Source organism: Equus caballus, chromosome 5 (assembly GCF_041296265.1).
Source record: "Equus caballus isolate H_3958 breed thoroughbred chromosome 5, TB-T2T, whole genome shotgun sequence".
In the NCBI taxonomy this organism is placed as follows: Eukaryota; Metazoa; Chordata; class Mammalia; order Perissodactyla; family Equidae; genus Equus; species Equus caballus.
The window spans coordinates 35,889,174-35,904,464 of NC_091688.1; the positions used below are offsets into that span (position 1 = coordinate 35,889,174).

The 15,291-nt window shown below is 43.8% G+C and overlaps 1 protein-coding gene across 31 annotated transcripts in view; it reads left to right on the forward strand.

Annotated features, from left to right (window-relative positions):
* The window catches only part of DCAF8 (DDB1 and CUL4 associated factor 8), a 79,111-nt gene that overhangs the window by 26,983 nt on the left and 36,837 nt on the right, over nucleotides 1–15,291 (forward strand). For 17 of the 31 annotated variants that reach the window (XM_014739781.3, XM_070267984.1, XM_014739779.3 and 14 more), the window contains 7 exons: nucleotides 5,440–5,512; nucleotides 5,979–6,036; nucleotides 6,552–6,659; nucleotides 8,076–8,206; nucleotides 11,898–12,017; nucleotides 12,443–12,559; nucleotides 13,156–15,104. In XM_014739781.3, coding sequence (XP_014595267.1) covers nucleotides 5,440–5,512; nucleotides 5,979–6,036; nucleotides 6,552–6,659; nucleotides 8,076–8,206; nucleotides 11,898–12,017; nucleotides 12,443–12,559; nucleotides 13,156–13,272 — 724 coding nt within the window. In that variant the 3' untranslated portion in view covers nucleotides 13,273–15,104. Of the gene's footprint in view, nucleotides 1–5,439; nucleotides 5,513–5,978; nucleotides 6,037–6,551; nucleotides 6,660–8,075; nucleotides 10,554–11,897; nucleotides 12,018–12,442; nucleotides 12,560–13,155; nucleotides 15,105–15,291 lie in introns of those variants that run through there. The other 14 variants (XR_011439104.1, XM_070267989.1, XM_070267992.1 and 11 more) reach the window with 3 other exon arrangements.

Genomic DNA, 15,291 nt, shown 5'->3' on the forward strand with positions numbered 1-15,291 from the left:
TGGGGCTGGAAATCATTTCCACACAAGGAGAAATACTCAGATCTTCTGTCTGTTGTCAGCCTCAATATCCTCTATCCCTTTGTATATCCCAAGTTCTCAGCAGATAATAGGCTATTTACTTGGCAGTAGCAAGGGTGTAGAATTTGAGGCACACTGACCCGGCACAAGCAGATAGCCTTTCCAGCACCCCAGCTCTTCTCTGACATTAGGATCATCTTCAGTGTATCTGGCACCTCTTCAGTTTAGCCAGTTGGATGTTTTGGGATTTCCCCTTTCTGATTCTTTCTTTGAAAGAAGCTAAAGAGCTCACCTTCCAGTACAAATTTGAAAATATTTTTGCTGCGTATTTTATATCATATCATTAGCGTTCACTCCTGGCCTGAAGGAATTTCTTGACAGGAATACAGAGAAATAGCTTACTCATCCTCAAGGCTTTTGCATCAGGAATACTGAATTTTAGTTTAGGATTGTGAAGAAGCATTTAAGGGAAGCCTTAGAGAGATGCCTTTTGGCCTATGGCCAAAAAAGGAAGAAAGAAAACAAAAGTAGGCAAGTAGAGGTGGTATAGGTGTGAGGTCCTCCTACTAAATCTTGCTTAGGTTGGTTTAAGAATTTATAGCTGCAAAGACAAGGAGAATGTATCAGATGAATGAATCCTGTGGTGGTAGATTTGGTATTGTGATTGGTTGACTTGTAAATTTGTTGCTAAAGGATTTGGTATGGGCCCTCGTTCATACAACACAGTCAGTTAATGGTCCCTTTGCTCCCCTATCCTTAGACTGATGTCAGAAACACTGAGAAAACACTAGATTAACAGCAGGTGGGGGGAAAGAGGACGTGAGGAGGGAAGAGAGAGGCTTAAGGTAACAAGTTAGTGGGTATCTGAAGGCCTGTGGAGACAGATGCAGTAAGAGTGTTGAGACACTGCTGAAACCGTTCTTCATTTGATTTAATGTCAAGGGCATGGGAAGACTCAATATTGTGGAGATGTCAGTCCTTCCAACTTGCTCTATTGATTCAGTGCAATCCCAGTCAAAATCCCAGCAAGCTGTTTCATGGATATCAACAAACTTGATTCTAAAGTTTATGTGGAAAGGTAAAAGACCCAGAATAGCCAACACAATATTGAAGGAGAAGAACAGAGTTGGAGGACTGACATTACCTGACTTCAAGACTTAATATAAAGCTATAAAGTAATAAAGACAGTGTTGTATTGGCAAAATAGATTAATGGAACAGAATAAAGAGCCCAGAAATAGACTCCCATAAATATAGTCAACTTGTATTTGACAAGGAAGCAAAGGCAGTACAATGGAGCAAAGATAGTCTCTTCAACAAATGGTGTTGAAACTGGACATCCACCTGAAAAGAATGAATGTAGATACAGACCTTACACCCTTCCAAAAATTAAACTCTAAATGGATCATAGACCTAAAAGTAAAATCCAAAACTATAAAACTCCTAGAAGATAACATAGGAGAAAACCTCAATGACCTTGGGTGTGGTGATGCCTTTGTAGAAACACCAAAGACATGATCCATGAAAGACATAATTGATAAGCTAGGCTTGATTAAAATTAAAAACTTCTACACTGTCAAAGACAATATCAAGAGAATTAGAAGACAAGCCATAGATCTGGGAGAAAATATTTGCAAAAGACACATCTGGTAAAAGGATTGTTATCCAAAATATACAAAGAACTCTTAAAACTCCACTGTAAGAAAGCAAACAGCCCAGTTGAAAAAACAGGCCAAAGACCTTAACAGACGCCTCACCGAAGAGGATATACAGATGGTAAGTAAGTATAAGAAAAGATGATCCACATCGTATGTCATTAGGAAAATGCATATTAAAACAACAGTGAGATACCGCTACACATCTATTAGAATGGTTAAAATCTGGAACTCTGACAACACCATATGCTGGCAAGTATGGGGACCAACAGGAACTCATACCTTGTGGGTGGAAATGCAAAATGATACAGCCACTTTAGAAGACAGTTTGTTGGTTTCTCACAAAACTAAACATACTCTTGCCATATGATCCAGCAATTGTACTTCTTAGTGTTTACCCAAAGGAGTTGAAAACTTGCATCTACACAGAAACCTGTACATGGATGTTTATAGCAGCTTTATTCATAATTGCCAAAACTTGTGGGAAAAAAAAATAACGTTCTGATGAGTGATGTTGATAATGGGGGAGGCTGTGCATGTATATAGGCAAGGAGTGTATGGGAAATCCCTGTACTGCCCTCTCAGTTTTGTTGTAAACCTAAAACTGCTCTAAAAAACGATGTCTTCAAAATAAGTAGAAATATCAAGCTCCTTCCTGTCCTATGCTCAGAAAATAGGGGAAAAATTTGTATTCATCTTTGTATCACCACTGTCTAGCACAGGGGTTGGTAAACTACACCGTCTGTTTTTGTAAATAAAGTCTTGTTGGAACACAGCCACAGCCATTCATTTGCATATTATCCATGGCTGCTTTCATGCTACAGTGGCAGAGTTCACTCGCGACAGAGACTAGCTGGCCTGCCAGCTTAAAATATTTAACTGTCTTGCCATTTAAGAAAAAGTTTGCCAACCCCTCTTCTAGTATCATACCTAGAATATAGTAGGTTCTTGATAAATACTTATGGAAGAAAGGAGAAGAAAGGTAAGAACTTCCCCCATGAAGAAGGACAAAAAGCATTAGATACTGAGGAACACAGAATAGTCCATACACCAAAATATTGAATATTTAAATTTTTTTACTGATTTGCTGAAATTTATGATGGCTTAATGACATTTGAGAGCTGTTGATTTAGACATAGTTTAGAGGAAAAAAAATCTATCAGCTGATACATTTTCTGAAGAATAGTAATGGGTAATATGGTAGTTTCCTCTTTCTGTTTTTTTTTTTTTTTTTGGTTCATTTAGCAAAGCACACATTTCCTGGATAGTCTCTTTATGCAGGATATTAAGCAAGGGATTGTGGAGAATACAAACATATATTGATTCATTCGTTTATTCATCCAGGATTTGCTGAGCATCTGCTGTGTGCTAGACACACTCGGCTAGACATGATCTCTGCCTTTAAGGAGCGTTCTGAAGAAACAGATATATAAGGATTAAAAATATTACATAGGGCCGGCCCTGTGGCCAAGTGGTTAAGTTTGTGCGCTCTGCTTCAGTGGCTCAGGGTTTCGCCGGTTCGGATCCTGGGGTGGACATGGCACCGCTCATCAGGCCATGCTGAGGTGGCCTCCCACATAGCACAACCAGAGGCACTCACAACTAGAATGAATATACAACTATGTACGGGGGAGCTTTGGGGAGAAGAATTAAAAAATATATATATATTACATAACTTAGTATTACTCATCTATAAAGTCTCAGAGTTTGTATTTGAACTCAGATCAGACTCCTTAAATATGGTAGAAACCATTTTATTAGCTGTTCTTCCTCACAGAGGAAGTGTTAAAGACAAATGGGTAATTAGTATATCAGGTAGAGGAAACAGTATGTGTAGAGGTAAGATAAGATGTGACATGATATGTTTCAAAGAAGCATAGCTTTTTCATTTTTTTGTATAATGTATGGGATCTTTGAGAAGTGGTAGGCAGCATTACTAAGGAGTGTGGACTTTAGTAGAAAGTACAAAATCATTGAAGAGATTTAAGCAGGGAATTTACATGAAATTTTGCATTTTAGACATAATTCTGGTGACAGTATGAGCAAGGAAATCAATTAGAAGGATACTACAAATAATGTAGGCAAAAAATGACTAAGGGTGGAGAAAGCAGATAAAGTCAAGAAATATACTCAGGGAGTCGAATTGACAGAAAAAAAATTAGTTATGCAGGAGGGAAAGGACCTGATTTCCCCTATGGCCACCTAAATTTAGGATAGTGCTGTTGACAAGAGATTCAGGGGAAGGGGTAGGTTTGGAATGAGTTTAGTTTTAGAAGGAGGAGGATGAGTTTACTTTGGGTCATCCCGTTACAATGTTTAGTTGGCATGTAGCTACAGATCTAGAGCTCAGAGTTATTGTAGACTGGAGACATAGATTTAAGAGACGTATATTTGTATATAAGTGGTGGTTAAAGCCCTGGTAATAAAATTTGATCACCAAAAGAAAGTATTAAGCAGAATTTTTCCCACCTTTTGAATCTCTGGCCTCTTTGAGAATATAAGGAGAACTATGGAAAAATACGCATACGAACAGTCTCTGGGCATCCGTGTGCTTCTTGGACTCTAGGTTAAAGTTTCCGTATATACAGTCAGAGAACTTAAGACCAAACCTCTTGGGAACATCAACATTTAAGGGATAGACAAAGAAAGACAAGCCCATGAACAACATTAAGGAGTGGTTGGACATCCAGGAAAGAAGGTGTTTCAGGGAAGGAGTAATGAACAACGTCAGGACGAGAGGAAGGCCTGAATAGTATCTTGCTGGCACTGGCAGTTAGCTTACTGATGACTTTAGCCAGAGCAGTTTCAGTCGTGAGTTGAGGGTTAGCTAGATTGGAATGGATTGAGAAGTGAGTGGGAAGTGAGGCAGTGAAAATATTGAATGTAGATTGCTCTTTTCAGGACTTTGACTGCAAGAGGAAGGACAGAAAAAGCAATAGTAGGAAAAGACAGTCAGTAAAAGGAGGATTTTTAGAAAATGGGCAGACAGTGATGAAGAAGAGGTTGAGAAAAGTGGACTAATCAAACAGACAAGGTCCTTGGGGGGTGAGATTAGAGTAGCTGTGGAGAGATAAGACTCTGAGATTGGAGAAAACTGATGGGTGAGGACAGGGACTAGAGCTGTCTCCTTCCTCACTGTATTTGCAGCACCTCGCATAATACTTGGCACATAGTATGGGCCATAAAATACTTGAATGAATGATTAAAGTTTGGATTGGAGAGATGAGGGAAGGTGAAGATAGGTCGATGCTTGATGAGAATGAAGGAAGGAGAGAGGGAATCTTGAGGAAATATAGGTGGCGGTTTCTAATAGTTGTTGGGGGGATGAGAGGGAGATCTGGCCAAATAAGATTTCAAGAAAGGATTGAAGACCCACTGACATATAAAGCATGATCTCTGCCCATGAGCAATAAACTCTATGGGGGATGTTACATACACACAAAAAGCTCTATAGTAATGTTGTTATTTCAGTGAAAATAAACAGTAAGTGATATAAAAGCTGAGAGGAGAGAGAAGCCACTTCAAACTGACATAACTGAGGATTACTGCTTGAAATGGGAAGTGCCTGGATAAAAGAGTTAGCGTTTGGAAAGAGGGTAGGAAAAGAGGACCTTCAAGGAAGAGCACGAGCCAGAACCTTGGTTGGGGAATATCCTTAATCTGTCTTAATATCCAGCTGTCTGCTGTTTCTGCCACTACATCAAATTGCAACTCTTTAAGGGATCGTTTTATAAATTTTGACATTTTCATTTCCTCTTCCACCACAGGATTTATGACCAGAGGAAAATTGATGAGAATGAGAACAATGGAGTACTCAAGAAATTCTGTCCTCATCACCTGGTAAGGTTCATGAAGGGCCAGTGGCTCCAGGCTTCCCTGACTTGACCCCAAAGCTGCCCCCAAACTTGTTGGTATTGGGGGGAAGAGCTTGGACGTTTGAGTCAGACACCTGGATTTGAATCCCTGCTGTACCAGCTTTCTGATCTTGGGCAGTCACCTTACCTCTATTAGCCTCAGTTTTCTTATTGACAACAGAGATAAAGATCTTGCCTTGCACCACGATGGTCAGGGCTAATGAGATAATGTGTATATAAGATGGCCAGCACACAGAAGACAACCAACAGAAAGCCTTCTCCCCCCTGAGGTGGTCATATTTCATCAGTTGTATTCCTGTCTCTGTCTTTCTCTCTCTCTCTCTCAATCTCTGAGAGAAGGTATAGGGGAGTTTGAAGGAAAACCTGTTTCCTGAAGGTGGTATAACAAATGGGGGGGTGGGGCATCAGTCAGTATCTGCTCCTTATTGCAGGTGAACAGTGAGTCCAAAGCAAACATCACCTGTCTTGTGTACAGCCACGACGGCACAGGTACGTGAGCAGGGCCCAGCTCCTAGGCTGGCATGCCCCCTCTGTCTAGGGAGCTGCTGAGCCAGTGAGGCATGTGCCCTCCAGTGCTCACCGCTGTGCTATAGCTCCAAGTGGAGCAGCTGGGGAGTAGTTGCTGATGGTGAGCACACAGTGGGAGGATGTAGCAGATGACCCTTGGAGATGCCAGGCACCACTTGCAGAATGCTGCAGATGATATTTGCCAGGGCCTGTCCTGAAGCCCAGGCTACTTGCCTGAGCAGGTTCTTAAGCCTTTGACTCATTTCTGAGTTAACGGGTATGATCTTCCTGGGCATTCTGCTACCCCTGGGTTGGCAGCGTGTTCCTGGTCTACCCTAGACACCTGACTTGCCTGCTGTTCCAAATGAGTAAGATGGGTGCTGTACTTGGGTATTAGGAGGGGGCACTACTGGCAAGAAGCCCCACCCCAACCCCCAACTCCTGGTCCCAGCTTTTTTCAGCCTTTGCCTTCACTGCTGTGTGCTTGTTCTTGGCAGAGCTCCTGGCCAGTTACAATGATGAAGACATTTACCTCTTCAACTCCTCTCACAGTGATGGGGCCCAGTATGTTAAGAGATATAAGGGCCACAGAAATAACGCCACAGGTGAGGCTGTCTTTTCTGGGTTTCTATAGCTTAGGTCTGTTGGCTTGGAGAACAATAGTATCTCATTCAGGTTGTACAAATAGGAGCTACCTAAAGGAGTAGACTACCTGTCACCAAGAGCAAGTGAGAGTATATCCCTAATTGGCCTAGAGTGTTCATGGGCCTACTGTGCTAGAGGAGAAACGGCTCTGGAGCATCTCTCACCACTGCAGTGATGTTACTTGGTTTGGGCATAAGGACACTAGAATGACTGTATTTTTTTTATGACTTCAGGTAACTTCATGATTAAAAGGCCTGTTAGGGAGTCCAAGAAGGCCCTCCTTAGTCAGTACCAAATTGCCTAAAATAGGGGGTGAGCTTGTACCTCGAGGGAGGAGGAGGAAATGATTCTTTTGAATGACACAGAGGAGGAGGAATGGTGATAGTACTTTACCCAAATTTGCATTGAAGATTGGCCTTTTTTGTTCTGTCTGTGGTTCCCAAACGTTGCTGCGCAATGGAGTCACCTGACAATCTTTTAAATATACTGAGGCCATACTCCCATCTCCACACATTCTAATTTGAACGGTATGGGGTACAACTTCATTGGGATTTTTAAAAGCTCTCTGTGTGATTCTAATGTACAGAAAAGTTGAGGAATCACTGCTCTTTGCTGTTGTTCCCACTTCTAACAGATATCTCATAATTTTGACTTGGAATGGGCAGTTTTCCTTTTTCTCCTTAGCTGGGGAGAAGAGAGGGAAAAACCTATACTTGGATCTTAGTCCATGGGCAGACAAAAGAAAGAGTGCCACTCTCATGACTGGTATAGAACTGGACATAGTAGTGGGACTGCCGGCTTCTCTTACTGATTTCAGAGAGTGGAGCGCTGTTGTTCAGTCTTGGTAGCAAGCACAGTTCAGATGTTTCTTATAGGCACTTGTGGCATATACCTCCATCAGTCCTGGGTCAGCTGATGACCCAGGAAGCATTGACAAGGTACCGATGAACTACATATACCAAGGATAATCCCAGGACATAGGGCACTGCTGCCTGACACTGGGCAGAGCTGGGATGATTCAGGTTGAGACAGATAAGGCGTTAGTGAAGCCTGTGGTTGTTCAGTAGGTTGTAGACTAATGAGACTCAGGCTGTTGCTAAGGGACTGCAACTCCTCAGCCCTTTGGAGCTCTTTGGGAGAATATAAATACTCTCTGGGACTGGTATCTTGTTAAAACTATCTATTATACATGCATAATCTCTTGATTTTTTTTTTTTGTGATTTTGTGATTTTTTTTGTGATTTTGTGAAAATGAAAGAAATTCTTTGGCTCTTAGCTGATGTGCAGTTAGTGAATAACTAAATTGTCTATGAGATAAATATATATAGGCCTGATGCCAACCCTCATGCGGTTTATTTCCTCATTTATCATTTCAGTAAAAGGCGTCAATTTCTATGGCCCCAAGAGTGAGTTTGTGGTGAGCGGTAGTGACTGCGGGCACATCTTCCTCTGGGAGAAATCATCCTGCCAGATCATTCAGTTCATGGAGGGGGACAAGGGAGGTGTGGTGAGTATGGTGTGCTGGGCTGGCTGGCTCCCTATTCTCTCCAGTCATTAAGGTAGGTTTTAGCAGGACCACTGAATTTTCACTGTGATACCATAATACCATGTCTTAGAGGTCTAGCCAGCTAAAAGGCAGTATTGCCTGGGGGTGCTGAGGTTTTGATGGAATATTTCCTTTCCTTTCCTATCTTCTGCCCCTCTAAGGCACAGTTTATTGAGAAGAAAAAGAAATCTTAGGGTAGAACCTCTGGCCACTGTGAGGTATCTCTAGGCGTGGACCTTTTCCAAAACAAAAGCATTAGAGATGAAGGCAGGCCATCCTACAGAGGAGCATTTTTTGGACAATTGGAAAAATCAGAGTCTGGTTCGTACATTAGATAATATGGCATTCGATGTTAAATTTATTTGATGAGATAGTAGCATTCTGTTTATGTAGAAGAATATCTTTGTACTTAGGAGATACATATTAAGTATTTAAGGATGAAGTGTCAAGCTTACATTCAAATAGATGCAGATACACATTTATGTATATATAGGGAGAGAGCAATTATGGCAAAATGTGTGTTGGTGTTTTTTTTAAAGAATCTGCAACCTTCTGTCCAACCCATGATCATATCTCAGGCTGTTTGTCCTTTGAATTCTACAGATAACCTCCTCAGAGAGAGGGCAAAAAGGAAATATGAGGATCCTGATTTGAGGAGTGAAGAGTGGTCAGCTCTTAAGTTGTATCTAAGGGCCAGCCCCATGGCCGAGTGGTTAAGTTCACATACTCTGCTTCAGTGGCCCAGGGTTTGGCCAGTTCAGATTCTGGGCATGGACCTAGCACAGCTCATCAAGCCATGCTGAGGCGGCATCCCACATAGCAGAACTAGAAGGACCAATAACTAGAATATGCAGCTATGTACTGGGGGGCTTTGGGGAGAAGAAGGAAAAAAAAAACGATTGGCAACAGATGTTAGCTCAGGGCCGATCTTAAAAAAAAAAAAAAGATGTATCCAGCTAACCATATATTTTTTTTCTTTTTTGAGATCCAGAGTCAAGAAGGAGTTCAGTAGCTTTCTATTATAAGGTTTTTAGATTGTAGAATATATGAAAGAGAGAGTTTGGGAGACTACATTGTACTGATTACCTGAGATAGTCTGTTTAAGAGCCTCTAAAGAATGATTGAGACAGCTTGGTCTCTCTTCTCTTTCATTCCTTGTAAGCTGTGGGGAGCTGCAAAGAGCCCAGCCATCTCTTGATGAGGTTTATCCAGAGAGTAGTGTTATAATTTAGAATGGTTCCTTGCAGTCAGGATCCCATTCCTTGTTGTGTTTCTTGCCCTGGATTGAAGCTATTTCACATTTTCTTCTGGTTTCCTCTAAATTTTTGAGATCTAGGACCAGTGTAGATCCAAGGCTTGAATGTGGTCTGAATGTAAGTGTCTGAGAAGTCTGAACTTGAAGGTGTGTCTTACTGTTGCCTGCTTCATTTCCTACTCTTCCAGTAGGTCCTCTTCTATTATCTGCAGTGAACACACCCAAAACACTGGAGTCTTAATGAGAATTCTGCATTAGGCATGTAGTCAGAAGCAAGTCAAAAGTGGCCAGTGAATCCTTTCTTTATCATAAACTATTGTCTTGCGTTCTGTTCCCAAGAGATGCAGGGCTGAATGCCCTCCCCTAGGCCAGCACTTGTCCATTCTCAGAATCACTCTGCAGGCCAGTTTGTTTTCAGCTCAGCCAGTATCAGGGTTTGATGATTAATCCAGGTGCTCAGGTGGGGAGGGCATCCGTTTGGGATGGGTGGGCCGCAGGCCTGAGTTTTTCTGGTCATAAGAGTGAGGGACTTGGACAAGAGGTATAGAGCCTGTACCCTGAAGTGAGTTTCCTGGTTGGTTCTTGCCTCTGTGTAAGCTGAATTATTCATGTGATCCTCAGTTGGCTCCCTCTGGTTTTTTGTCTTAACTTCCCAGCAGTGGGGTCACCAGGCAACAGCCTCAGTGCAGACTTACAGCAGTTCTATATCATAAAGTAGAATATTAGAATCAGAAGAGATCTTAGAAGTTATCATCCACCTTGCCCAGGTCTCCCTGACTGTTTTTGGCTCAAACTCTAGTCCTTTCTTTGTTCCCATTCAGGAATAAGGCTGGGGGATGATGTCAAAGGACAATCCTTAGTCTCCCGAAAGCACTTTGCTACTTCATCCCTTTCCTAACATCCCCCAGCCCAGTCATCTAAGGCCAGAGCTCTTTTCTCTGCTCAGGCATTATTCACACAGGATAAGTCCTGGCATTCAGACAGGTCTGGTGAAGTGATCAGGTACCCTGGCCAGAAGCTCTCTGTCGGCTCCCCCTGCAGGCTCCAGCTCAGGTACTGTATGTAATTTATTCTGTTGTTCCTCTTGCACTTCCTAAAAGAGCCCAAATATAAACTTTGCAGTGAACTGATATGTGGAGTGAGAGAAGGAGGATGAGGAGGGAAATGGGGTTTCTGCTTTACCCTTAGGTTCAAACTCAACTTTAGTTTTTTCTGAGCATTTATTTGATTATTTGTAAAATGGAAGACAAAGAAGATGTAAGTCTATAGGTCAGTTTTATTTTCCATGCTGGCCCCGGCTTCCCCTCAGCTGCTCTCTGCATGTGCAGGCAAGGCAGAAGAGGTTGGTCCAGAGAGAACTGAAAGAGGCTTTTTGCCAGGGGTTGTTTTCTTGAACTACAGAGCAGCTGCAAGGTGGGGTAGGGTGAGGTGAGGAGTGGCTAGGACCACACCTTCATCCTTCTGGGTGCCTTTTCTGTCTATTCCTCATCTAACCAAAAGCCTGAAAATGCTTTAGCAGCTAGATCTGGGACCAGCTCTTCCGGTGGGCATGGAAGCTACCCTTCCCTACCCTGTTAGGAAGGTTGATGATTCCAAGTCAGACAGCAGGGGGCATGGGTGCTTTTGGACAGAAGGAAGCTGCCTAAGCCAGAAGGCCTCTCTGCCTGCCATAGTTCATTTCTCCTGCTCAGTGAATATACCCAGAGGGTGGCTGAATTGAGGCTGTGGGTGCCCCAGGAAGCTGCCTTGCTATATACTGTGCTGCCCTATAGCTGAGCCTATTGTGCTTTTAGGGCAGATAGCAGGATGCTGTCCCCTGGGATATACAGCGTTCTCCAGCAGACATGTGTCTCCACTACCCTCTCACTCCCCAGCTCAGCCTCTTCCCAGCCTTTGCCTTCCTCCAGTTCTAGTAAACCGTGCCAAGTAAATGTAATTGTTCTCTGACTCTTCTCTGGGGGCTCAGCGGCAGCTGCTGCTTTCTTCATTTTTAAAAATTTGCCACTTGGTGAAAGCCACTGAGATAGTTTTTTCCAGCCTTGGGCAAGTGAAAGTGTGGAATCTGGAGTAAATGAGGTCATCTGGACCACATTGCCTTTTTGTGAAGCCAGCAGTAAGTTGGCCAGTTACTTGCCCACCCCTGGGCTCTGTCTGGGGATGAGGCCACCCCTAACTATGTAGGAAACGAGAGATGGGCCTGGTTTTATACCCAGTCTATGTCCAGTATTTCTTCCACCCCCAGGGCCCTTTGGCCTAGGCTCATGATGGGTGGGCCTGCCTTTCCAGCAGCTGCCTTAGCCCTAATCGAAGACAATTGTTTAGCTCAAGGTGAGTAGTGGTTTTTAAATCCTGCTCACACACACACCTAAACCTGTGCTTTCCTTTCTTCCTGACTAGGTAAACTGTCTTGAGCCCCACCCTCACCTGCCTGTGCTGGCAACCAGCGGCCTAGACCATGATGTCAAGATCTGGGCACCTACAGCTGAAACTTCCACTGAGCTTACAGGGTTAAAGGACGTAAGTAGCTGACGGTATATATTGTTCTTTTTACTTATCCACATAGTGTTATGAGGCTTCATTGTCATAGGAAGGAACAACTTGCTGCCCAGTTCTTTAAAGGCACTGCTCTAACACTGCTCCCCCACATTCCTGTCATTGCCTCTCGAGGAATAGTCCCCGTTCAGGGGGCCATGGGGCAGCGTGGAAGTGCCTCTAGTTCCTGGTGGAGTGGGGATAGGGACATCTTTAGGAAGAATCATTCTATTTTAAAGCCTCTTACCTTTCTTAGTGGATGAACGTGGGGCATCCTTTCGTAATCTAATCTAGCTCCACTTCAGCTTAACAGTTCCTAAGGGAAGTTTCTATTGAGACAGAACACCAGCCTTTTCTGATCAGGTCCAAGGTTCCTATTCATTACCGGCCCCAACCCTTTTCGGTTGCAGGTGATTAAGAAGAACAAGCGGGAACGGGATGAAGATAGCTTGCACCATACTGACCTGTTTGATAGCCATATGCTCTGGTTTCTCATGCATCACCTGAGGCAGAGACGCCATCACCGGGTAAGCTGGAGTGGGGAGTGAGCTCCCAAGGGCAGTGACCTTCTCAAGAGGGTAAAAAGTTCCGGTGCATACCTCCTCACTACTTTCAAAAGGAATCAGGTGGTCTTGGCGGGTTTCCTATCCATTGTTCCCCATCCCTATCAGATCCCTGATGTAGCTTCGGAAGAGCCACCAGGAGAAATGGGTGGTGTCTGCTTTTTGTTCTCCATCGCCATGCATGCATAGTGCCTTCTTCATAAAGGCAAAGACATGAGGGTGGGGAAGGAATTGAGAAGAAATAGTAAGTCTCAAGGTGACTCTTCTGCTTTTCTTCTCATGCCAAAAAAGGCCTAGGACAGAGGTTAGCAAACTGTGGCAGTTGGCATGCTGCCTATTTTTTGTAAATAAAGTTTTATTGGAATACAGCCACATCCATTCATTTATGTATTGTGTCTGTGGCTGCTTTCACACTACAACAGCACTGCTGAATAGTTGTGACAGAGATATGGCCCATGAGCATATAATATTTACTATGTGGCCCTTTAAGAAAAATTCTGCTGACCCCTGGCCTAGAGTATTTCTAGGGAAATTACTAACAAGCCTTTCCCATCCTACAGCGCTGGCGAGAACCTGGGGTTGGGGCCACAGACGCAGACTCGGATGAGTCTCCCAGCTCCTCAGACACATCGGACGAGGAGGAGGGCCCCGACCGGGTGCAGTGCATGCCGTCCTGAGGCCTCGTACCCAGGAGGGGCGGGCTGGGACTGCCAACCCGATCCTGCCTGGGCAGCCCTTTCCTGTCCCAGGCCCTTACATTCAGCAGAAACGCACTTTGGACTTTTTGCTTTAGATAAAAGAAAGACATCCCAGGAGAAGGACAAACCAGAGGGGAGTGAACCTACAGAGTACCTAGGAGCGGGAGTTGAGCCCTGGAATGGGGTTCCCTGGAGAGGTCCATAGGACTCAGCAGAAATGGCCTCTCCCCAAAGCCTTTTCTTTCTTGGGAGAGGGGAGCTTATTTTGTTAACTGGTTTGGGGTAGGGAACGGGGTTTCCTTTTCCTTAATGTCCCTTGTTTCTTGGGTGGGGGGTGGGGGGGATAACTGGCTATTCAGTACCAAGGGGCCAGAGTGGGGGTGGTAGAAGTGCCACTCTCCCTTTGGTTAGGTTTTTGACCTTTTTTTCCTTTATTTTTAAAAAGTCTCCGACAGTTTCATTGGGTTTTTTTCCCCCCTGAGCAACCCCATGCCAGGATCCTGTTTTTCTGGGAAGTCCTTAGAGCCCCTAACCATCCCACACGCTTCACTTTCCTTTCCACACCCCATTCATTCTCTGTACCTATCACAGTGTTTTGCACTTGATTATGTATCCTTCACACTTCTCTTCATCCCATCACCCCCTCATTAGGTCTGGTGAGGGAGGTTGGGGGGAGGTAGGAGGAGGGGCAGAAGTGGAGGAAGAATAGGAAGGATGTTACCTCTTGTTACTTTAAAAAAGTTTGGTGGCAGCAATCTCCCTGTCCCTATCACTGTTAGAGGCCTAATTTTATATCTATAAATATATTAAAAGCAAGTCAAACTTGGATGTATCACGTTAAAATTGTCAAAGTTTAAATATCTATATATTCTCTATGACTGCAATAAAGGGACTTACAGGAGAGAATGAGCGAGAGTAATGCTATGGAGGTGACACCTGGGGTCAGCTGACCCTCTGTGTATGGCCATTGGAAATTGAGGCTTACCCCTTCTGTTTTAGGAGGCTTAAGAATGGAAGGATCCTCAATTCTGCCCTTCCCTACTTTCCCACCGTGGTTTCGGGATTGGGAAAACAGGAAATTCCTGTCAGCTCTTTGCCTCAGATCTCCTACCTCTTCTTAGGTCTTGTGGAGGTTCCCAGGATGGCTCTTCTAACCAGAGACTGGCCCATCTTTAAAACTTACTGGACTATAACTTCAGGAAGGGTTCTGCCACTGCGGACTGCCTCTCCTAGTACTGTGTGTGACAGAGGACACACTCTTACCTTTCGCTGCTTGATTCTTTATCCAACTCCACACCAGCTCCCTTCCTAATGGAACAGTATAGGGGAAAGACCTCCTGGGTTTGACTTTTCATACCTTGTCCACCTCTTGATATCTTGGGATTGAGGGACAAGTCGTTAATCTAAGAATTGATTAAATAAGGTGGCTAGGACTTGGACACCTGTCTTATCACTGGTCACTGAATATGAAAGTCCCAGTTGAATTCTTGCCCTTAAATGCTTTTGCTGCTATTTCTTTGCCCCTAACCAGGAATTCTGCATCCTGGGACAGTCAGATTATACTAGAACAGGTCAGGAAGGAAGGGAAGAGTGAAAGGATGGAATTCCCAGACTCTCCTTCCTTCTGCCCCTTTTCCTAGCAGCTCTCAGACCAGATGTTAGCTGCTGCACTTCCTCCCTGAGATAGGGAATGTGTGGTGACTGAGTGGTCTGTGTTCCTATTGCTAGTGGGGTGATGGAGTGGGCTGAAAACCATGCACTCTGGAATTTGTTGTGTATTTTCTCTCAGTAAAGCTTTTTTTTTTTTCTGACTGATGCTCTCTGTGTGATATGTGGGCCATTCACTTGTGATCGGCTATTTTTGCTTCTTCCAATATAGATTCCTGGCCCTTATTAGAATTTTAGGAAGTCCAGTCTGGGATTTCCATGTTTCCAGTGCTTGGGCTCCAGTTGGAGACTGTTATAAGTGGAATTGGCCCCATTGCTGAGTGATACTTA